Here is a 23670-nt window from a genome sequence, read left to right as displayed (position 1 = left end):
CAGTTCTCCTTAGCTGGAAAACCAGAACCCTGGCTCATGGCATCCTGCCAGGACCTGTTTTTTTTTTTTTTTTTTTTTTTGTAAATGTTATTTGAAAGAGGAAGAGAGAGAATCTCAAACAGGCTCTATGCTGTTAGCATGGAGCCCAGTGTGGGGTGCGATATCATGACCCCAGGATCATGACCTAGGCCAAAATCAAGAGTCAGATGCTCAACTGACTAAACAGCTCAGAGCCTGGAGCCTGCTTCAGATCTGTCTCCCTCTCTCTTTGCCCTCCTCTGCTTGCGCTCTGTCTCTCTCGCCTTCAAAAGTAAACATCAAAAAAAGTTTGTTGTTGTTTTTTTTTTAAAACCCAACATACCTTGAAAGGATGGGCTTGGAGAATTCTCAGTCTTCATCAAACCTATTGATGGAAAACATTCTTTACCTTTGACTTAAAATCTGTCTTTGTATTTTGACTGTTTCTGTTTTTTCTTAATTCTCCTGCCCTCTTTATCATATACTTACCTTCCCACCTGCTCCCTCTCCTCCCAGTTTAAGACTCATTCATGGTCCCTCCAGTCTTAGTTCTTCCACATTCTATTGCCTCTTTCCCAAAAATCTGAACCCCAAGTGAGCTCACTTTTCTTAGGATGGTGCTTTTGAGGAGGACATATAGACACCCCATGAAATAAGAAACTAGAACTAATAATATATAGAACTATAGGCAAACTGATTCTGCTTGAGAATAAGTAAGGAAGTATTCAGGTAGCCAAGAGAGGGCTGATTTGATGACCTTTGAGGTCCCCTGAACTATGAGAATATAGGCTTCTTCCTAACCACAGGAACTGTCCAACTATCTATGGAATGTGCCTATGAGGTCACACCTCATTCTTGGACATGAGGCAGTAGGGCCTGTGTGGCCACAGTGAGCATAAGGAGATTTCTGCGGTGTTGGGGAGACTGGCTCAAGGGACCGAGTCCAAATCAGAAGCTCTGTGATTCCATTGGGCGCCCAATGCTTGACCTCATCTGTAGGAGCAAAAGATGGATAGTTACCATCCTTAAGGGGCCAGTCGATCCCATCGTGCAAACCTGAGTGTGGGAACAGGTCAAGTTCCTGGCTCTGCTAAAAGCCATGTTTTTGGCAGAAGATGGGTGTCTGAGGATGGGCTTGGAGAAGGGAAGAGGAGGTGGAAGAAGGTGTCACGGAGGCATTGCTCTCCTCTTCCTTCAGCAAGGGAGCGTGGTGGCCAGCTTCTCCCTCCTTCAAGGGAGTCCAGCTCAACTCAGTGCCTCTGTGTAGAGTGGGGTCCCAGGGAAGGAAGGGTCAGTTACTCTGTTGTCCACTGCAGCCCCTGTGTCCCAAGGAGCTCTGGCACTTCGTTCACCAGTGCTACGGGAATGAATTGGGCCTTACCAGTGACGATGAGGACTACGTGCCCCCTGATGATGACTTCAACACTATGGGGTGAGCAAGGCATAGGGAAGCTGTCCAGGGAGCTTCTCCAAGAGGGACTGGGATGATGTGGACAGCCTCCCAGGGGAATGATGTCTAAGTAGGCCTCGAAGGAAGTGAGGGAGTGAATCCTGAGCTTACCTGAGACCCTCCCAGGCAGAGAGAATATAGCAAACGAGTGGGTAGAATAGACAGAGCGCCAGCAGGAAGAGGTGAGGTCGGGCCAGATTCTGAAGGCGTTTTGGCCAACGTGATGATTGGATCCCACTCAAAGTGGGACAGGAAGCCCTGGGAAGGCTTTGAGTAGGTAATTGATAAGATCTGACTTAACATTTTAATGGGATCACTCTGGCTCCTGGGTTGAAAATAGATCGGGGAGGAGCAATGGCAGACAGTCTAAGAGGCTTAAATAATTTAGATCATTTAGATGAGAGGTGAAGGTGGTTTGGGCCAGGAGGGTAGCAGTAAGAAATGGCAATAAGTGGTTAGTTTCTGAATGTATTTTTGAAAGTGGAACCAGATACATTTTACAGATTTGCTGACCAATGGAAAAGGAACCACCAATGGCTTTAAGGCTTTCTTGGATTTACCAACCGGAAGGCTAGAGTTGTTCCAAGCTGAGATAGACAGTACTATAGACCTGATTTGGGGAGAAGATCAGGCAGGTTGGGTTTCAGATGACTGTTAGCCAAGTGGAGCTGTCACATGGACATTTGTGTGTGAGTGTGGAGCATACCAGGGAAGTCCAGGCAAGGGACATAAATTAGGGGATTATGAGTGGATCTCCATGAGATTGGCTAAAACCACCAAGTGGCTGAATGAACATAAGAAGTTCAGGGACCGGGCTTGGGGACACTCAACCAGGAGAAGCAGCAAAAGAAATCCCGGAAGAATATCCAGCCAAGGCAGGAGGAACACCAGGAGAGCTCACGTCCTAGAAGCCAAGGGAAGAAGGCTTTAGGGAAGCATCACTGCATCTCATGCTGTCAGTGGGTTGAGAAAGACAGAATGTAGGTAGATGGAGGCTTACTGGTGGTGTGTGAGGCACAGAGCAGTAGAAAGCCCGGAAAGAGCATTGACTGTGTAGTACGTAGACCTGGAATTTCCAACATTTCATGGTAGCATCACCTAATCTCTGTGAACATGAGTTGTCAAGCCTCCAGATGAGGTGACAGGTAAAGTTCAAGTCAGATGTTGATGACAGTGATGATTCCTCCCTTGGGAAAGGCTACAGTGACGTCCCTGCAGTGTCCCTACAAGGGCACCCACCTTTATCTCCAGGAGTGTTTCCCTTCTGGTGTCCAAGGCAAAGAAGTTCACTCATTAGGATCCAGAATCTAGGCTTTATCACCAAAAGGCCCTCGTGTCCAAGGCCTCCTCCTCATCACTGTGTGGGAAATAAAATGTATGTTCAGAGACCAGTTATTTCATTCAGCTGGTCAGGTTGGGATGGGATGGGATGCCAGTGGAAGAAAGAGTTTAAGACACATAATCGTCATATTTAGGAATGGTTAAATCTGAGGAGAGTGCATAAAAAAGGTGACTTTGGAGCAGGGTGCAGGGTGGGGAGAAGGTTTCAGGAAAGCAGGGTAGCAGGGGGGTGGTATTCAGAGGAAGATCATTTACAAAGCAAAGAAACAAGAAAGCTGATCGTTGGGGCTGAGGTAGACAGACCTGAGGCTCTTAGACTAGTTTGCAGTCTTGGCAACGAGGTTAACAGGGATTTATGGTGTCTTCTCTCAGCTACTGTGAGGAGATCCCCGTGGAAGAAAATGAAGTGAATGACAGCTCATCCAAAAGCAGCATCGAGACCAAGCCGGACGCCAGTCCTCAGCTTCCCAAGAAGTCCATCACCAACAGCACGCTGACATCCACAGGAAGCAGCGAAGCCCCCGTCTCGGTATGGCCAGGAAGACCTTTCTTCCACTTCCAGCCCAGAGGCCAGTGTTTCCTAGCTGGGTTAATTCCACAGGACCCCGGCCTGGGGAGTGGGTCCGGTAGAAGGGAGGTTGGTTACCCTGTGGTCAGTTTCTTCACAGAGGCATCCTGGAGCCAACGGGCTCTCTGTTCTAACGGCGTAGTCCCAGGATCCAGAGCCAGGGTCTCAGTATCTTGAATATAAGAATTTCTTTGGCTTATGAGCAAATAAAAACCATTCCAAGTTCATTGATGTGAGCTTCACTCTTGGCAGACTGTTCCATATTAGCCCCTCTGTAAAGAATTATCCCAGATTTTTTGTTGTTGTTGTTGTTTTGTTTTTATTGCCTTCATCTGAGGTCAAAATCCTATATGAATCTAGGACCATAGACCTCTTACCTGTTCATTCATTCAGTAATTAGTTTTTGAGTTCCTAGTGCACTCCCGATTTATTTTCCCACTGTAGCTGGACTTTGTGAAAGAGAAAAATATGTTCAGAAAGACCTTTATTCTCTGAGACTTGGTTACGGAGGGGATGGAAACTTTATGAAGGGAGTGTCAGGTGTGTGCTGGCAGGTGGGAGAATCCTTTCTCCGAAAGGATTCCCAGGAAGGGGAACCTCCTATTCCGCTGGCTTGGGGGTCAGACAGACCACCTGGCCTTGGAATAAAAACATACTTCATTTGGTGCCGAATCTCCGTTTTCTGTCTCTGAGGTTATCTTAAAAATGTCAAGACTTGTGTCTGTTCCCTTCCAAGGCTAAGGGGAGAATAAATTTAAAAATGCTTACGAAGCTTTTGAGCTTTTTAGCTCAGGTCGTAGCGAGAGGCAGGCTGACATTGCTGTTGCATGGCGGAGGCGTGGCTCTAGGGACGGCTAACTCTGCTCACCACAGGGGCTTGGTGTGCTCTTTAATGGTGAGCAAGACAAGGGCAGAACCTTCTACTGTGTTCTCCCGTCTTTCATGGTGGAGCTGGGGAAGACCCCGAGAGTATGACTCCAGCCCAGCTCTCGAGCAGCTATGCTGTGAACGTGAGGGCTCCCCATGGTCCCTAATCTCCCTTTGGAGACCCAGAGCAGCTTCCTCCTGTTGGGTGACAGCTTTGTCTGCACTCTAGTTTGATGGCTTGCCCCTGGAGGAGGAGGTGCTGGACGGCGACGGGTCCCTGGAGAAGGAGCTCGCCATCGACAACATCATTGGGGAGAAGATGGAGATCATCGCACCTGTGACCTCCCCTTCACTGGACTTCAATGACAATGAGGACATCCCCACCGAGCTCAGTGACTCTTCTGATACCCACGATGAAGGTGGGCATTGGAAAATGGGTGTGCAGAGTGGCCCTTCGTCACTCCATTTTGAAGGCTAACGGGGTGTCACATAGGGAGGCAGGAGTCTGTGTCTGGGCTTCTAGTGGAAGGGCAGGTGGGTAACAGAGCCTTTTTTTTGTTTGTTTTTTTTAAGGGTTCATTTGTCATTAACATACAGACATTTCTCCAGGTAGTCACTGTAGGACTCTTGTTATTCCATATTTGTCTTTTCTTTGCTCGGTGGATAATGCTTTGTCCTGCCATCCAGTCTTGTCACTAAGTGTACCCCCTGGGGACCTGGCTTGTATTGCAGTTCATTCCTCGTAGAGATGCAGTGCAAGGCAGCGTAGAGTCACAGGAAAGTGCTAGTCTGCTGCTTCTTGGGAATAATCAGATTTTAAAAAAAAATTTTTTTTAATGTTTATTTATTTTTGGAAGAGAGAGAGAAAGACAGAACACGAACAGGGGAGGCACAGAGAGAGAGAGGGAAACGCAGAATCTGAAGCAGGCTCAGGCTCCAAGCTGTCAGCACAGAGCCCGATGCGGGGCTTGAACTCACGAACCATGAGATCCTGACATGAGCTGAAGTCGGACGCTTAACCGACTGAGCCCCTGGAAATACTCAGATTTTAATAACAACATGCTTTAGTGACTCCAGCACTGGGTTTTTAGACCAGGCTACAAGGAAAGGTGTTGCTGGGTCACTCAGACTCTGGAGTCTGCCTTTCTAGGTAATATTTCTTACCTCTCTCCTGCGTGAGGTGAGCTTCTAGGACCTCGCTTGGGAGTGCATTGCTTCTGGAGGCCACATTGTCAGTATCCATGAAATTGGCCGATCCACTGAACTGGTTGGTGGTAGGCTTGACTAGGAAGTGTATGTGGACAGTGCTCATTTAAACATCTGTGGACAGTTTCTCCTACGGTCACCCGGAGTGCCCACCCCATCTAGGATGCAGGCCCGCTGCAGATGACTGCACAGGTTGGGTACTGTGAAACAACAGGGGCACCATTCATGGAAACTCAGCCGTGGGCCCCTGGTGATGCTTCTGAGCCATGGGGGCGCCAGGAGTGGCGGCATCTTGCCTGAGGTTACATACCAGCCTCCATAGGGACTGTGGGGTGCCGAGGGCTTGGGGGGAATGCTGGGGCTTTAGCAGCCCACCTGTATCAGGCACGTCCTCCCGGAAGCACACAGATACCTGAGAAAGGTGAAGGGTGCGCAAGTCCCGGGGGAAGCAGTGCAGTGCCTTATGGACAAGGAGTAGGGCTCACAAGAGTTAAGAGTTCGTGGCTCTCCAGACCAGCCCGGCCTTAGAAGCTTTTATAGAAACAGGTTATTCTAGATGAATCCACATCCCTTTAACGAACCTGTGCTGTGGTTGCAATGCCTTTTGTTGTCCATTGTGGTGAACTTACAGACTCTGGGTAACTGATAGCTTTGGGGTTATCAGTTCAGCTCAGGAAGTGAGATCTGAGTTCTAGTCTAAGATCATCTGGATTAGGAAGGAAGCCTTGAAAACGTAAAAGCAGATGGCACATTCTCATCCTCTTCGTCAAGCAAGGCTGAATAGAATGCCAGTTAGAGTAAGTTATATGCATGCAGGTGAAGGAGACAGGGCAGAGGTAAGGTCATGAACCCCTCCCACTCCAGCCGCCCTTGACCCTTGGTGGCCCGTCCCACATAAGCCACAGAGACATAATTGCTCTGGAGGCATCCTGGGGCCGCCCGCTCCTCTCCCTTCACTCTCCATGACTCTTCTGTGCAGGGGAAGTCCAGGCCTTCTACGAGGACCTGAGTGGCCGGCAGTATGTGAATGAAGTCTTCAACTTCAGCGTGGACAAGCTCTATGACCTGCTGTTCACCGACTCGCCCTTCCAGCGGGACTTCATGGAGCAGCGGCGGTTCTCTGGTCAGTCTTTTCGTTTTCAGGGCTGGCGCCTCCCATCCCTTCCCTCTCAGCCGCACTTCTTCCTCTTCTTCCCAAGCCCCCTCCTGTTCCAGGCCGCCCGATGGCCCGGGGCACCCCCTTTCTACCACCACCACCCCCAGGGCCCTTCTGGTTCCTCCTCCCCCCAGTGCTGTAGCTTCATGCTCACCCTCTGGGCACCTGGCGCTCAGTGCCAGACCCAGGAGGGTCACCTGTGGGCAAGACCTCCCAGGGCTCACCGTCTAGCAGAGAGTAGCCGCGATCATTCCCTAGCAGGCGCCTGTGGTGTGCCAGGCACGTTATGTTATCTTGTGTGACCCTTGGGTCTGCCGTGTGTGGGGGGCATTGCCATCCCTGGGGTACCAAGGAGGAAACCAGAATTCAGACAGTTCTCCTTTGCTCAGGGCCATGCAGCTAAATAGAGCCAGAGCTGGGATTCAAACCTTTGTACCTGCGTGCTTCCCTCTCCTCCCCTCACCCCTGTTCTGCCCCACAGCAGGCATGTGGTTCCGGCCCAGCAGGGCTACTGGGCATCTGAGCCTGTGAAAGAGCATCTAAGCATCAGCACAGCCCTCTGCCAGGAGGAGAGGGCATGCTGCGGGCACGGGGAGGACACGCCTTAGAGGAGAGGGCTTGTTCCCAAGGATCCCAGGCCCCCGTCACAGTGGCTCCAGTGTTGCCAGCACCCCCGCAGGTGGCCCCAAGACCGCCTGTCCCAGCCCCGCCAACAATCAGCATTCTGGAACCCTGGGTAGAATTTCGGCAATGCTACAATGAGCCTCTTTCTGCTTCAACTCCCCCTCCTCCCCTCCTCCTCCCCGGGCCTCAGGCTCCCATTGGCTTCCTTTTGGGGGTCAGTCGGCAGTTAGTACAGTCCAGAGTTCACTTGGAGGGGAAATTCAGATATGGCAAGGGCATGCCTCTTTCGCTCCCTCACCCCACGGCTCTTCTCCACCCTCAGATATCATCTTCCATCCGTGGAAGAAGGAAGAGAATGGCAACCAGAGCCGAGTGATTCTCTACACCATCACGCTCACCAACCCTCTGGCTCCTAAAACTGCCACTGTCAGGGAGACGCAGGTAAGTTGAGGGCAGGGGCACGGAAGAGCGGCAGGAAGAGCTTCTGCTCTGTCCTGACGGATCAGGGCTAGACGCCAGGAAGAAGTTTCTGGGTTGCAAGCATTGTTTAGCCCCGAGGCAGGAACACCCAACATGTTCCCACCTCCAGTGCTTCTGGGTCCTCCATCCAGAAGTTGGCAGTGGGCAGGGGAGAAGAGGGAGGGAAGCGCCTTTCCCACCTCGCTTCTCTTTAGTGTTGTCCGCTGGACCCCGTCTCCCCACAGACCATGTACAAGGCGAGCCAGGAGAGTGAATGTTACGTGATAGACGCCGAGGTCCTCACGCACGACGTGCCCTACCACGACTACTTCTACACCATCAATCGCTACACTCTCACCCGCGTGGCTCGGAACAAGAGTCGACTCAGGTGCGGCACCTGGAGGGCCTGAGTGGGTTCCCGGGAAGTCCCTGGGGTGCACGATGTCCCCACCCCTGCAGTGGCAATAAAACGGGCATTTGGTGAAAAGCTCCAGAGAGCCCTCTCGGGAATGGGGAAGGTCTGCACACCTGCATCTCAAAGGGGCCTGCCTCTTTCTCATCCTCTTTAAAAATTGGGGGCGTATCTGCTGCTGTCTGCGTTGGTCCACGCCTCCCTCCTTCCTTGCTGTGTTACCCTCCCTCCCCTTGCTCCCTCCCATCCCTGCCGTCGTTCCCCTGCTCGGTGTCTAGGCTTCTCACTCCCAGCTTCTTTGGAGAGTTTTGTGATTAGATGTCACACAGAGGCAGCTTGTTGGCCTCAGATCAACCTCTGCAGTTAGGCGCCCACCTGTAACCCCCTGAACACTTGGTGGGTGACAGGGTGGGGTGGCTCGCGAGCATAGGCATGCTCCCATCAGGCCAGGGTGTCCCTGAGGATGGGGGAGAGCAGGGCAGGCAGCCTTAAAAATGGGAGCATAGGGGCACCCAGGTGGCCCTATGTGTTCAACTCTTGATTTCAGCTCAGGTTGTGATCTCACAGTTCGTGGGATCGAGCCCTGTGTTGGGCTCTGTGCTAACAGCTTGGAGCCTGCTTAGGAATGAATCTCTCTCTCTCTCTCCCTCCCTCTCTTCCTCTCTCCCTGTCTCCCTCTCTCTCCCTCTCTCCCTCCCTCTCTCTCTCTCTGCCCCTCCCCTGCTCACACTCTCTGTCTGTCTGTCTCTCTCTCTCAAAATAAACATTTAAAAAATGGGAGCCCTGGAGGTACCTGGGTGGTTCATTTGGTTGAGCATCCAACTTCAGTTCAGGTCATGATCTCACGGTTTGAGTTTGAGCCCTGCATCGGGCTCTGTGCTGACACCTCAGAGGCTGGAGCCTGCTTCAGATTCTGTGTCTCTGTCTCTGTCCCTCCCCTGCTCACACACACACACTCTCTCTCTCTCCCCCCCTCAAAAAATAAATAAAAACATTTAAAAATTGGGAGCCCTTTTTAGATCTGCTGTGTAGGAGAGGAAGGGGCTGATACGCAAGCAGAGACCTGTGACTGGGAAAGAGAACTTGGAAAAAAGCAAGAGGTGGCAAGGTCATGGTGGAGTGGAGAGGCAGGAGCCAGGGACAGTAGCAGATCACTCTCTTAAAGGTGGGAATGATGGAACCCTAGAGCCTGCTTTGGACTTGAAAGTCTCTGCAGAAGGAGAAAAGGACCCCCATGGCTAGCTGGCTGGCACCATCTGGAGGAGGCAGCTGGTGTCACAAAAGAACCTTGGGCTTGGAGTCAGGAGCTCTGTCATTAGCCTGTGGTCTGCTAGACTAGTCTAGAACTCCCATTGTCTCCAAAGGTGGCCAAGGAGACCAGATAGTGTGGTGGGTGTGGTGGGAAGGGACTTCTTACCTCGTAAAGTGCATTGCAAGCGTGAAGCCACTTCGGACTTGAACTTGAATTTCCCTTTATGCAGCAGAGGAGGGACTACCCCAGGAAATGGCTTATCACATTTCTAGCTTTTTCCTCAGGGTTTCCACAGAGCTGCGTTATCGAAAACAGCCCTGGGGGTTAGTGAAGACCTTCATCGAGAAGAACTTCTGGAGTGGGCTGGAGGACTACTTCCGCCACCTGGGTGAGCACACGCTGTAGCCATTGGTGCTGCTCAAACTGCATCCAGCAGCCACCAGTCAGAAGACCGGGAGACATGCAGAGTGGGGGGGCAGACCGAGATGGTGAAGGGGTGTCACGGGGTCCCTAAGTCCGCCCCAGAAATTGGATACAGGATGTACGTGAACGTGTGCATTTTCCAAGAGGCTCTGCCTATAACTTGTATGGGACCTGTGACCACCCCTGGGGGACCCGTGACTTTCCCATCCAATCACCCTGGTGGTAAATGAGTTATGGAGAGAAGTAACTGCGAATGCTTCCGTTAGGAAATGAAGTATGCCCCAAGTTGCGTGTGTGAGGGTGCAGATGTTGGGGACCTAGGTCTGCATGATGGTGAGCAACCCAGAAGAGGGGTTTGGGTGAGGCTGGGTCCCAGCTTCCTGAGGCTCATTGCCATCCCCGAGGGACCCCTGCCCTCACGTTCAGTGTCCTCGGAATATGGTATGGGAAGATAGTTCTCAGCTAGGAACAGACAGCTGTTTCTGGAGGCCAGCATGTCAAGCTGGAGGCACAGGCAGACGGCCTTTTGTCTCTGACAGAGAGTGAGCTGACCAAAACGGAGAGCACCTACCTGGCTGAGATGCACAGACAGTCTCCCAAAGAAAAGGCCAGCAAGCCCCCGACGGTCCGGAGGAGGAAGCGGCCCCATGCCCACCTGCGCGTGCCTCATCTGGAAGAGGTGATGAGCCCGGTCACCACACCCACTGATGAAGATGTGGGCCACAGGATCAAACATGTGGCAGGTGCGGGCCAGGTGGGAATGGGGTGGGGGGGCAGGGGTGTGGCTTAGGGCTTTGAGCTAGAGCCACATGCCCAGGCCAAAGTATACACATCCACAGTCATTTTGCATCCTTGGGTGTAGATAGTATGTGATTTGCACATGACCCATTAAGTTTCAGCCCTCAGATCCTGTGCCCGTTTCCCTTTGCCCTTTAATGTCCTCAGTCCCTGCTGAACCCACATGTGGGGTCTGCTGAACAGACGTGACCTGAACCCCATGGCTATGTTGATTGACTCAAATGTGCAGCCTCCAAATTTGGGGCAAATGCACCAGGGAGAAGCCACAGCTCAGAGGTCAGAGATGACCTCGTAACATGAATGTCAGGGAGTCCAAGGCAGCCACCCCGGTCCTCACAGGCCCACTGAGGACCTGCCTTACCAGACATTGGGCTCCCTTGACCTGTCTCTCCCTTCCCATCCAGCCTGCACAGCCTCATGTCTTCACTCAGGCGAACTGCAGCCACAAGAAGCCTTGGAGACGGCTTATCCGGTGTTGTTCAGGCTTTGCTTTGCTCAGCCATGGGCATTCCTCACAATGGGCACAGGACAGGAAGAGAGAGCCAGCCTTCCGTGTTCCTCCCCTGAGCCCCCAACCAGAGCACCTCCGACCTTAGGTGATTATGTAGGATTTCTGACCAGCTCGGCGTTTGAATAAACGGAGTCTCAGACGGGCATGGAGACTTGCCTGGCATCACATAGCCAATTACGGATAAAGCTAGAGCTGCCACAGGCTCTAGTCCCCGCCTGGTGCTGTCGCCTGACCACGACTAAGCTGCGGGCACTTTGTCCCACCCCTGTGTATCCCAGCTACAGAAGGCTCTGGAGTTTCCATTTGTTTGGTGACACTGATGTCCATGTGACCAGACCCACCCCACACCTTGTCCTTGAGGGGCTTCTCTTGTACGTTTGTGGAGGATGGGTGTGTCTATGCCCGTCGCGGTGCCATCCCCGGAAGTTCTGTGCGTGACCGCTGTCACGGCAGCCAGCGGACTTGAGTGCCACGATGGTGACGGCGTCTTTACTCTCCCCCACAGGTTCCACGCAGACACGGCATGTCCCCGAGGACACCCCTAATGGCTTCCACCTGCAGAGCGTGTCCAAGCTGCTGCTGGTTATCAGCTGCGTGTAAGGGATCCAGGCTCAGCCCCTACCCGCCCTTCCCCTGCTGACCCCTCAGGCGTATGGGCACCCCCGACCGCTGCCCTGCCTTTTCTTTGTCCTCTAGGCTTCTCCCTTCAGATCAGTCGCTCTGTCCGTCATTCCTTGCCTCTTGCTTCTTTTTCTCTGTTGTATTTAGCATTTGCTCTAAGCTAGGTCTGCGGGGTTGAGAAGGGGATGCTGCATCAGTTTCGAGGGGGTAGGACAGACAGGAAATTCAGAATTGGCTCACCGTTGGAGAAATGCTAACATAGAGATGCTACTCAGCACCTTCGGAGCCCATTCGTTCATTTGGGAGGGATGTCCTAGGACTCTGCTGGGTGCCAGGTGCAAGGGCCATGCACTCATGGGCCCCCCCACCCCCCAACTCTGGCGGGAGAGCCAGACAAAATCAATGAGTACAGCCCAGAAAGGTATATGCTCGTTATTCACGTAAATAATTTATGATAACGCCGTAATGTTATAAAACGGGAGGCTCCTTCACAGAAGAATTCTGGGCAGGGAGAGAGGGTGTGGAGAGAATGCAGGTGTAGGGAGGGTGAGCACAGCTGTCTGCAGTTCAGTAAGCCCACAGCCCGCGCAGGATGCCCCTGTATCCCCACGCACGGAGTGCCTGCGACAGCGGAGTACAGACCTGCTCTGGTGCTGGGGTCAGCCGCCGCCCCCGCCCCCACCTTTCCTGGGGGGGTGGGCTGTGCGGTGAGCTGTGGGGGCACAGCTGGTGAGTGGCAGGGGAGCTGGACCCTGCCAGCCATGCATCGGGCACTAGCCTGCCATCAGATCTTCCTCCTGTGACCTCCCTCCCCACTCCTTCACACCTCCATGAAAGTGTTCTCAGAAGGGCAGAAGCAGGGACACAGCCCAGCCATCAGGGAGCACTGGGGAGGCCCTGGAGTTACGTGGTTCGTTTTGACCTTTTTTTGAAATGTTTGTTTATTTTGAGAGAGAGAGAGCGAGCAAGCAGGGGAGGGGCAGGGAGAGCAGGAGGGAGAACCCCCAGTAGCCTCCGCACTGTCAGCATGGGGCCCGATATGGGGCTAATCCCACAACCGTGAGATCATGACCTGAGCTAAAATCAAGAGTCAGACGCTAACCGGCTGAGCTACCCAGGCGCCCGCTTTTGCATTTATTTTAAAAAGCCACCATGACAGCCATGCAGGGACGCCTAGAGAAGGAAGGGCTGGAGGCGGGCAGACCAGTCAGAATAAGTGGGAGTGACATAGGTGAGCGTGACTGTCCAGCAGGTGAGGCTGGGGCTGACAGGGCCTGCGGGGTGAAGACGCTTTAGCCATCGGGGAGCCCAAGAAGAGGAATGAAGGCAGCGAGCACCTGTGGATGGCGGCGTCTGGAACAGAACTCAGAGCAGCACTGTCAGAGGACGCTTTGTTCCGGGTGTGTCTTGAGTGGCTGGACATTATATCCAGGTGCAGGGGACAGGTACTCGCTGACGCGGACCTGGAGCGAGCAGAGAAGCATGGGCAGCCGCAGCTAGCTTAGTCAGCACTAGCGTGAAAGCCGCACGTGAGGACTAGACCGTCTGAAGACCGCGGCAGGTGAGAGAGCAGGACCGCAGACAAGGCCAGGCACCATTGAAGGCCGACGGGCCCGTAAGGAAGGTGAGGCAGGCCCTCCACTAACCTTACCTGAGTACGTAACCAAAAAACAGATGGAAAATTCTTCTGAGAATGGCCTAAGAAGCCAAGTTATGCCTACAAAATCAAATGCACGGGTGTGTCTGGGTGGCTAAGTCGGTTAAGCAGCCGTCTCTTGGTTTCAGCTCAGGACGTGGTCTTGTGGTTTGTGAATTGGAGCCCTGTGTCAGGCTCTGCACTGACAACGCGAGATTCTTGGGATTTTCTCCATTTTTCTCTGTCCCTCCCCTGTGTGCTCTCTCCTTCTCTCTCTCTCTCAAAATAAGTAAATAAACTTAAAAAAAATCAAATGCAGAGACAACTATAAGACCAGTAAAATTCACATTTTAGCATCATCCATTTGATGTGATTCCTGCTGTTCTGTTAAATCTCTCCTTGTTGGGTTTGGTAGATAGAAAATTTTGACTTCAGGTAAGTTCTCTGTTGGAGCCTTTTCTGCATGTTGACTTATTTAAGTAGGCCTGCTCTCCTGAGTCAGTCAGCATGGCATTAACTCACTTTACGGCTTTTGTTAGTTTGGGATAATCGGACCTCATCTTTCATCACCAGAGGGCCCAGGCGGAGGCAGGGGGAGGGTCTGCTGACTGTGCGTGTGGAATGGACCTGCACAGCATAGACCATCGTGCGTCTGGCAGGCCCGAGCCACCATCCGCCTGCCTCTAGGCGACTCTGCTCTCCCTCCCCTTTTCTCTGTTGAGACCACTGCTGGGCCCTCCCTCGGCATGCAGGGGTTTCCCTGGACCTTCACTGAGCACAGGCAAGGTTATAAACACAGACCCAAAGTGCAGGAGCTGAGATTGGGTGCAGCACGTGCTGAAGAGGTGGGCATTGAGAGCTCCTCCGGCGTGTGCTGATACAATTAAAGATGATAGGAAGAGTCAACACAAAATGTAGAGATTTTTCTGGAGAACTCCCAGAGCCCTGAGAACACAGCTAAATAGGGTCGGGGATTTGCAACATAAATTGCAGCTCCAGGAATACTGCCTTCCATACAGAGAACAGCACAGTATCTCTCTCATACACACACACAGTGTATGTGTAGGATTTTCTTTGTTGGTCCTTCTCAATCCCTCACTCTGTCTTCCCCGGGATGCCATCTTCCCTTTTCCTATGTGAATTCCGATCTGGGCCTGTGCTTCCTCTAACGATAAAACCTCCCATCGTGAGGGCTTCCTGTGTGCAGGGTGCTTTATGTCCACTTCAGCCCATGTACGTCACACCCCCAGCAGGGTAGGCACCGCCCCTGTTGAGGTTAGGGGGCTCAGAGAAGCCAGGGAACTTCATCAGAAGTTAAGAACCTTGAAGTGGGGAACCAAGATTGTACCCAGCTCCACGTGTGTCTCTCGGTCCCCTTGCTGCCCAGGTCTTCAGTCTCTCTGTTCAGTGACCTATGTCCTTCGATGATCTTATGGCAGCCACTGACACCAAAAAAAAACAAGAGAATGTCCCCACTCTCACGGTGGTTCTGTGTTCCCTCCAGGTCCTCCTTACCACCTCCCTGTCTCTGACCAGTTCTGGCCCAGATGGGGGGCCTCGCAACCCCACCTGGGACTGAGCAGGTGCTAGAAGGAGATGGTCCTCTTTCGGGCATCCTGCTAACACCTGTAAGGCAGATCGGGCAGATATTCCTCAGTTTTACCTTCTGTAGTGCCTCAAGTTGGGCGGGTAGGAGGACTTGCCGCGATGCATCACCACAGATCTGTTTGCAGTTGCTCTCTTTGGCTCCTTGCTTGCTGGGTCTCCTCATGCGTGGATGCTCGCTTCCAGTGTCTCCTTCCCCCGGACTCTCACTCGCTCTCTGGCTTGGTTACCGTGCAGCGCTCCCCTCCCCCACACTGGTCCGTTCTAACCTCTGCCTCCTCCCCGTTTTTCCTCCTTGCTCCCATTAGGATCTGTTTCAGGTACTGGCTCTCTGATCACTTCCTTTACCCTTCATCTCTTTTCCTCTCCATCTTACCTCTTCCCCCAGGCACCCAGAGTCTGGGTGCCTCTCGCGTGTCTCTCTTTCCCAATGCCTTCACCCACTTACCTCCCCATGGCTCTCTTGCTGTGTCCTGGCCCCTCCAGATGAGTGTTTCTCTCTCGCCCCCGCCACCCTTGCTGCATCCCTCTGCCTCACTCACTCACTGCAATGCTTCAGGTGACCAGTGGTCAAGGACAGCAGCTGCCTCTGGGGTGGGGGACATCCCTGGCTTTTAGAGGGAACATGCATTCTTGGATGGCATCTCATGGCTGTTGCTTCCCCCTCCCCCACCCATGTCTCTTCCCTAGTCTGGTGCTGCTGGTTATCCTTAACATGATGCTCTTCTACAAACTCTGGATGTTGGAATACACCACCCAGACCCTCACTGCCTGGCAGGGTCTGAGGCTCCAAGAAAGGTAACCCTCGCCTCTTTCCTTTGCCACCACGTTCACCCCACCCGGTACCATGCCCCATCTCCGGCTGCCCAGTCTCTTTGGGATGGCCCTGCCGCCCTTGGCCAGTGGGTAACCCTTTGGGATGCACCCATAAGCAAGCTATGAAAACTGTCCCATGGCTCTAGTCTGCTTCTGATCGGGAGCACAGGGGAAGCAGGGGGATTGAATGGAGGACAAAGCAGTCCTCCTGATGTGACTCTCTGTCCTCTAGGGGTCTGGGAGCACAGCAGAGTCCACTGAGCATAACTCCAGCTGCCAGGGTACCCCTTCTTCTACCCCACAGGTTACCCCAGTCTCAGACAGAATGGGCCCAGCTCTTGGAGTCCCAACAAAAGTACCACGATACTGAGCTCCAAAAATGGAGGGAGATCATCAAATCCTCAGTGATGCTTCTTGACCAGGTGAGATGGCCCTACCTTCTCTCCTTGCCGCATCTTGCGGAGATGGAGCTCCTTCCCTGTGCTCTGGGAAAGATCACCATCCCCATCACTGCCCACCGGACCTCACTCTCCTATGCATTCTTCCCCTGGCCCATCCATTGTTCCGGTTTTAAAGCCACCCTGGAATGGACTGTTGGAAATCCAGGTGCACTGCCCCAAATAATAGCAAGGAAAGTTGTAGCTTGGATGGAAGGACTAATCTTTTTGGGTTTTTTGGTTTTTGTTTTTGTTGTTTTTTTTTTGTTTGTTTGTTTGTTCTTTTTGATAACTCAAAGCCATCTGATAGGCATTTAAAGACAGAACCCCCATTTCACAAAGATTTGTCTTCCCAGAGAATTTNCCCCCCCCCCCCAACACACACAGCAACACACAACCCCCAATACATCATTCTTCCCTAGAGGCTGCACTGCTATACTGCTAGTTGGGAAGATAGTTGTTGAACTAAGTCATCTTTCCATAACACCTTCTGGTACAGGTGCCTGTATTCCTTCCAAAAAGTAGACATCTGTTTCTGAAAACTATTCTGGAGCAAAACCAGTAATAAGTGTAGTTTTATCAAGGGTGGGAACATCTTCCTTCCCCCAGAAGAAGTTAACATCTTATACAAAACTCCCACGTAGTTCCCAGGACACCAGGAAGCTACCTTTGGTCTGCAAGAGAACTAAGAAGATAGGAGACTAAGGATTTGTCTTGTTCCATTAAAATGTCTGTTCCGAAGGAGTTCCTTATGTCTGGTGGCCAGCCAGACTTGAGGTGGAATCCCAAACTTGCCACCAACTAGACCTTGAGTAAGGGATTTAATACTACTGACTTACAGTTTCTTCATTTATAAAATGATTATAATTGTAACTTCATGAAATTGCTGTCAGGATTTGATGGCCCACGGGAGGCATTCCTTAATAGTAAATCCTGTTTCCCCTTTATAGTATGGTCTTCGCTCTAAATTAAGGAGAGAGAGTTTTAATGCAGCTCTCAGGATCCAGTTGAAGGTGTTTTGGGGGTATCATGTTTAGGCTTAGAGCCATGAGGTGTTGTTGTTTTTTTTTTTAAGGGTAAACAGTATAGCAGAGGTTTCGGAAGACCTAGCCTATCAAGAAGAGTTGACTGAATTAAAGATATGCCCAGGAGAAGAAAAGACAGGGGTGAGGAAAATAGGATAGGTGTTTTGTTTCAGTCCCTTTAAAAGTAGCTTCTAGGGGCGCCTGGGTGGTTCAGTCGGTTGAGCATCCGACTTTAGCTCAGGTTGTGATCTCACGTTCATGGGTTCGGGCCCCGCATTGGGCTCTGTGCTGACAGCTCAGAGCCTGGAGCCTGCTTCAGATCCTGTGTCTCCTTCTCTCTCTGCCCCTCCCCCCATTCGCGTGCTGTTTCTCTCTCTCCATAAATAATAAATAAAGGTAAAAAAAATTATTTTAAGTAGCTTCGAGAAGATTTAATAACAAGCTCCTCATCCCCAAGGAGCAGAGGGGGTACAGAAGAACCAGAGAGAAGAAAGCTGTAGATTAGGCAGAGAGACCACAGAGAATCTGAAAATCCATGACCGTGTGCCACAAAACGTTAACTGTATGGTGTGGTCATAGAGAGGCTTATTTAGGGACCGTATTTAAATGTGTTGTCGTAGGACAGATCAGTTAGGTCCTGCTGCTGACCTAACCATGTTAGTGTGCCTCTTTCTCTCTCTCTCTCTTTTTTTTTAATGTTTTATTTATTTCTAAGAGAGAGAGAGAGAGCGTGAGCAGAGGAGGGTCAGAGAGAGAAGGAGACACAGAATCTGAAGCAGACTCCAGGCTCTGAGCTAGCTGTCAGCACAGAGCCTGACCCAGGGCTCGAACCCACAAAATGTGAAATCATGACCTGAGCCGAAGTCAGACGCTTAACCAAATGAGCCACCCAGGCGCCCCAGTGTGCCTGTTTCTTAAAGGAGGTTAAGAAGAAATTCAGTCAAGGTTCATTCGGGGATACGGGTACAGCTAGAAGCCTGCTTAGCTGTCAGTTCTCTGCTTGACACCCAGGGTGTATACTGCTGTCCAAACACACATGAAACAAAGCGATTACAGAGGGCTCCTCTGGGTACAGAGTCCTAGGGAGTGGCTTATGGGTGGCCAGGAATAAGAAAGAGGATTATGCACCAGAGAAAGTTTGGATTTGTTCTGAGCCTTACAATGGGTGAGGCTGGAACAGGCAAGAGACACTGAGCCCTGGGCGGGGGAGGGGCAGAGAGGACAACGTGGCAAAATGTACAAAGGTAGAAATACAGAATATTCAGAGTCAATGGGGAAACCAAATCCAGTGAGTAGAAGACAGCCTAGTGTGGTTCCTTATAGCAATTGAATGCTTTGAGGGAATTCTTTTTTTTTTTTTTAATGTTTATTTTTGAGAGAGGAGACAGAAAGCGTGAGTCGGGGAGGAGTAGAGAGAGAGGGAGACACAGAATCTGAAGCAGGCTCCAGGCTTTGAGCTGTCAGCACAGAGCCCACAGGACTCAAACTCACGAACTGTGAGATCATGACCTGAGCACCCTGAGGGAATTCTTTTTTTTTTTTTATTTTTTGAGAGAGAGACAGAGCAGGGCAGGGGCAAAGGGGAGGGGGGGAGAGAGAGAGAGAGAGAGAGAATCCCACACAGGCTCCACACTCAGCACGGAGCCCTATGTGGGGCTCAAACCCACAAACCATGAGAGCATGACGTGAGCTGAAACCAAGAGTGGCTACTTAGCTGACTGAGCCACCAAGGCGCCCCAACCCTGAGGGAATTCTTAATTCAGCAACACAAAGACTACAAATCAGTGAGATAGTGAGACATGGGGAACCTCACCCTAGGGGTTCCCAGTGCCAGATGGGCTGACCCCTTTCTTCCTGAGACCACGTCCTACCTTGTCTTAGGAGCCCGGCTCTCTTGAACTTGCTGGCCTGATAGGGGACCAGCGCTAGGTGGGCATGGTGGGTGCTGCCAGTCGGAGAAGCCCACTGAGGGCACCAACGGGGTGCTGGGTGGGGTTCCCTGTCTTACAGATGAAAGACTCTCTCATCAATCTTCAGAACGGCATCAGGTCCCGTGACTACACATCAGAAAGCGAGGAGAAGAGGAGCCGCTATCACTGACCAGGCAGGCGCAGGGGTGGCTGCAAGAGGCCTGTGCAATATGTGTACATAGACCATATAAATATATATATATAAATATATATATACAGAATATAAATATATATATATTATATACAGATTTTAAAAAGAGATAATGCCTATGTACCAGGGAGAAGGAGCGGGGCGGCCTCCTGTGCTGGCCGGCGGAGGGGCCGAGGAGGGCAGGGACCACCTCTCAGCACCGACCTCCCCTGATCCTCCTCCTCCCCATCCCTCCCCCAACCCTTTCCCTCGCTGGCCATTCTTGGCTCTGAGAAGGGAAATGTTGAGCCAAAGTTATGCCTGTGAAGACCCTGGGGTCTCGAAGTCTCAAGGGGGCATTGCTTAAGGTGCTTCATTCCCCAATCCTCTTTTGATTTGTTTCCAAAATAAAAGAGAATCTTTTCTTCCCTACCCCACGCTTCCCCAGGTGCTCTCTTGTGAACAGGAAGCATCCAGGGCAGGAGCCCAATCTAAACTCTGCCACCTGAGGCCACGCCCCTTCCTGCTGACGCCACGCCCCAGCGGGGGGAGGGTTGGAGGGCTGGGGAGGCTGCGCCTGCCTGTGTGAATGGGCTTTGTAGCTGAAGGCTCCCCTGGGGGGCGTGTGTTCTGAAGGCTGTTCTCCATCACCCCTGCACCTTCCCCTAACCCGCGTAGGGTGTGGTCCCAATAAGGGCTGGGAATTTCTTACCTTCCCACCCCCCTTCTCTCTGGTCTTCTCCCAGGCTGGTTCTGGGTGAAGTGTCACTTTTTAGTGCCTAAAGTCCTATTTTTTCTCTGTGCCCTAAGAGCACACGTTGTTTATTAGCCAGGATGGAGCATTTTTGATCTTGTTAAACCCCTTTCTAAGTGGTTATAAGCAAGGCGGGCCTGTGGCTCTAATTCCTTCACTTTGAACTGTCCGTTTGATTTCTGGGATGAATTAGGGTGTCCTAGGGACATCCAGGGTTTGGGAGAGTGAGAGCCCTCACAGTGTATGGATTGTGGGTTCACACGGAATGCTGTGTAAGTAGTGAGCACCAACATCTAGCCGCTCACTTGGCTGCCAGCATCATTTAAGGGAAGAGCCAACTTTAGTCAAGGGAGACATGGGGAGATGTTCTGCACAAGGAAGGAGATGTAGGGTTTTGGAAGGAATGCATTTGGTAAAGGTGCATGCATTTCTGCAGGAAAAGGCCTGATTGAGTGTCTGCCCTGTGGAGGCCATTCCAAATCCTGTTTCTCAGACTTACGCGAGTTCTGGTAAAGGGGGCAAAGCCTTCTCTGGTCTCTGGCACCAGGGAGGTGTGAGCACACTAAGGAGGAGAAAGAAGACCTTCGGTTGGGAAAGTGAGTCATCCAGGACCATTTTGGAGCTGGTTCACTAGTACTTGTGAGTTTATCTGACCTCTGTCTGACCTTATTGGGCCCTTCAAGGCACCATGACCATTTTTGATTCACTAACTGCTGTTCTAACATATAATGACCAGAGGGATCCTACCAGCCCCAGGCAGAGCTCACGGCCCTCCGTCAGGAAAGGACTACCAGTTTGACAAGGAAGATTCTTCCAGATTGCTCGTTATTCTAATGGGCCTCTTGATGCAAGGGGCAGAAGGCAAGGAAGGGTTTCTCACTGATGTAGCCCCAAAGAAGAGCAAGCTGTGTTCTTTTGGAATGGCCGGAGCATCCCACTTTCACAATTAAAGACAAGTTTTTGACTTTTTAGTCCGAGAATATGGCCCTAGTATTGCCCTAAGGGCAGGATGAGAAGACAAAAAGATACATGCCTTAGGGGAGTAGGCTGAGAAACCTCCACAGAATCAACTTGAATTGATATCCCTCCTCTAGAAAAGGAGATGTGAGGGATGGAGTTGAACGTAATCCTTGGGAAGGGTGCAGGGGGCCCCCAGGCCCGTGGGTCACCACTCATTCCTGTCCAGGACTTTGAATGGGAGACACACTGGTGAGGGTCCGGGCTCGTGGGCCGCGGGCCAGAGAAGGAGGAACAGTACAGACTGCTAGAAATTTTCCTGTTGCAATGGCCAGAAGCCAGAATTAGTCTCAGAAACTTTTGAAAGCAAACATGGTAAATTCTCTAATTTATTCCATAAATATTTATTTAAATCCATTTAGTTGTTGAAGGTCCCGTGGTGAAACCATTGGGGTGGAATTCTTACAAAGGATTCTCTGCTGGGAGTAACATAATACAAGTGGGCCTGGCTACACAGTTGTTTGGCTTTTCCTTTACCTCTTTGGCCATTCCAGGGAGGCGTAGGTGACAGGGAGGGAAGCATTTAGTATGTCCAAGGAATCATCATGATTTCCAGGGGGAGAGAGCCCAGAAGACAGTGTCTCCACTCAGGCAGCGTCCCTCGGCCTGCCTCCTTCCTAGGACCATGGATCTCTGATGGGCACTCTCTGGTCTAATAATGTTTTAAACTTTCATACCAGGAGAAAGCCCAACCTCCTTGTTCACTTCCAAGCAAAAGCTTTCCCCCCTTATTCATTAGCCTGTCAAAGAGAAGGGATGTATCTTACCCTTTCAGAGGAGTCTGGGAGTGAAACTGATACATAACATTGCAGCTCAAACTCAGCACCTTTGCTTGTAGCTGGGAGCTTCAGAACTACCACCCTTTATGTTATTTCTTCCAGCCAGTGCTTTTTTTTTTTTAGTTCCTGGAAGAACTCTGGTCACATGGGAGTTTTTCCATGAGGATTCCTGTGGTAACAGTTGAAAGCTTACACTCAGAGATTTTGCAGAGTTTCTAACCAGGTGGAAAACGGCTACAGGGTCTGTACTTCCACTGCAGTGTACTTGAAGGAATTAAGATTGGCCTTGGAGAACCCACTCAGGTCTGTAACTCCTCTCTCCCTCTTTCACCTCCCAGAGACAAGGGCAGCAAGTCCAGCATGGTGAAGCTGTCTATAAGGGCACTGGGCTGAGTCCTGAGACCTGGGCCTGAGTCCTGGTTCAGCTCTTGGACAAGTCCATCCCCCTCTCTGAACATCAGTATCCTCATTTGTAACAGGAAAGGAGGTAGGCTAGACTGTCTCAAAGGTAGGTTCTAGCTAGCCATCATCTTAGAGGCTGGGTCAGAGACCGGCAGGGCAGGGCTGTCAAATGTGGAAGGTGCTCTGCCTGAAGAGAACCAGCATTCTGGGCTAGAGTTTCCCTGGGGTTTAGAGGAGTCGTAGGACAGCATCAGGGTTCCCAAGAAATCCAGGGTAGTTAAACTTTCTTCATGGGCTGGCAGGACTAGGGAGGCCTAGTGAGATAGGGAGAGGATGATCAGGTTTGTCGTATTTCTCAGTATTAACCTAGGAGGGTGTTTCCTCCTTTGTTGGCTTAGTCTTAGTTTGGGAAGGGACTTTCTCTAAGCTAGGAGGAGGATAATGGCAAGAAGGGCACCATCTTGGATTGAGCTCATCTTTCATCTCTAGACTATGAAGCCTTTCATCTGTCCATCCTACCTCCTCCTTGCTAGAAGAAACTCTGGAGAGAAGCCATTCCTGGCCCTAGCACTTCTCTTTTGACTCAATCCAAACCTTGCTGGGGTTCAGATTAATTGTGAAGCTTTGGCTAAAATCCTTGGGTTGCCTTAGAGCACTGACCCTAAGAATCTTGGGCTTTGGGAAGGGTTAGGGGAATCAAGAAACCTCAAAGAGGAATGCTTTGCTGGAAATGGCTTCTCTCTGTGTCCCTGACCCAAGCTTGGGCCATGTCTAAATCATTTGTGAGCAGCATTTCTGGGGTGAAATCTTGGAGAAAGGACCAGGGGGAGAATCTTTCTGGACTATCTGTGGGCCCAGAAGGATGCTTTCTGTGCCATACTATGCTCTGCAGGGCAGCCAAAGCCAGCCCTTCCTCCTTAGGGCCCCCAAGCAGGAGGGCTGTGGTCTCCCTCCTCACACCCCGGACCCCACCACCTACTCCAGTAGGAAACTTGAGAACCTGGCTTCCTGACTCTCTCCTCCCCTGCCCCTTGTCTCTAGGCTGTGGGACAATCATCCCATCCACCACTTGACATCCTTGACCCTCATCCACTAGCCTCCAGCAGGCTGGCCCCACTCCCTCCACCTCTATGTTTTCTTCCAGAAGATGCATTTTTGGGTCCGAGTGGAGCGTTTCTCTGGAAGGCCGTCTTTTAACGCCCCTGCTTCCCTGATGTGGAGCAGGGATTTGCACAAGGTGTAGAGAGCTCCCTCCCCACCTCTCTGCCCAGCCTTGTTACCTCACTCCTGCTCTAGCCATGGCTGCAGTGGGCCCAGCCAGCTCCCTGTCTTGGTGTTCTGTATGACAGCTCAGGGGTCTTGGGCATTGTTTTCTGTTGTGACTTGAGGTCCT

At 51.5% G+C, this 23670-nt stretch overlaps 1 protein-coding gene across 6 annotated transcripts in view; it reads left to right on the top strand.

Moving 5' to 3' along the window:
- GRAMD1B (GRAM domain containing 1B) overlaps positions 1-19757 on the top strand; it is a 161972-nt gene extending 142215 nt beyond the window's left edge. For 4 of the 6 annotated variants that reach the window (XM_077763062.1, XM_077763061.1, XM_077763066.1 and 1 more), the window contains 12 exons: positions 1335-1450; positions 3182-3338; positions 4474-4663; positions 6430-6573; positions 7553-7671; positions 7935-8077; positions 9638-9741; positions 10316-10519; positions 11591-11681; positions 15638-15745; positions 15996-16185; positions 19236-19757. In XM_077763062.1, coding sequence (XP_077619188.1) covers positions 1335-1450; positions 3182-3338; positions 4474-4663; positions 6430-6573; positions 7553-7671; positions 7935-8077; positions 9638-9741; positions 10316-10519; positions 11591-11681; positions 15638-15745; positions 15996-16185; positions 19236-19325 — 1656 coding nt within the window. In that variant the 3' untranslated portion in view covers positions 19326-19757. The remainder of the gene's footprint in view (positions 1-1334; positions 1451-3181; positions 3339-4473; positions 4664-6429; positions 6574-7552; positions 7672-7934; positions 8078-9637; positions 9742-10315; positions 10520-11590; positions 11682-15637; positions 15746-15995; positions 16186-19235) is intronic. The other 2 variants (XM_077763065.1, XM_077763063.1) reach the window with 1 other exon arrangement.
- The last annotated feature ends 3913 nt before the right edge of the window (positions 19758-23670 follow it).

Source organism: Crocuta crocuta, unplaced genomic scaffold (genome assembly GCF_008692635.1).
Source record: "Crocuta crocuta isolate KB4526 unplaced genomic scaffold, BGI_CrCroc_1.0 scaffold316, whole genome shotgun sequence".
Classification (NCBI taxonomy): domain Eukaryota; kingdom Metazoa; phylum Chordata; class Mammalia; order Carnivora; family Hyaenidae; genus Crocuta; species Crocuta crocuta.
This window is presented reverse-complemented; position numbering and strand designations above follow the sequence as displayed.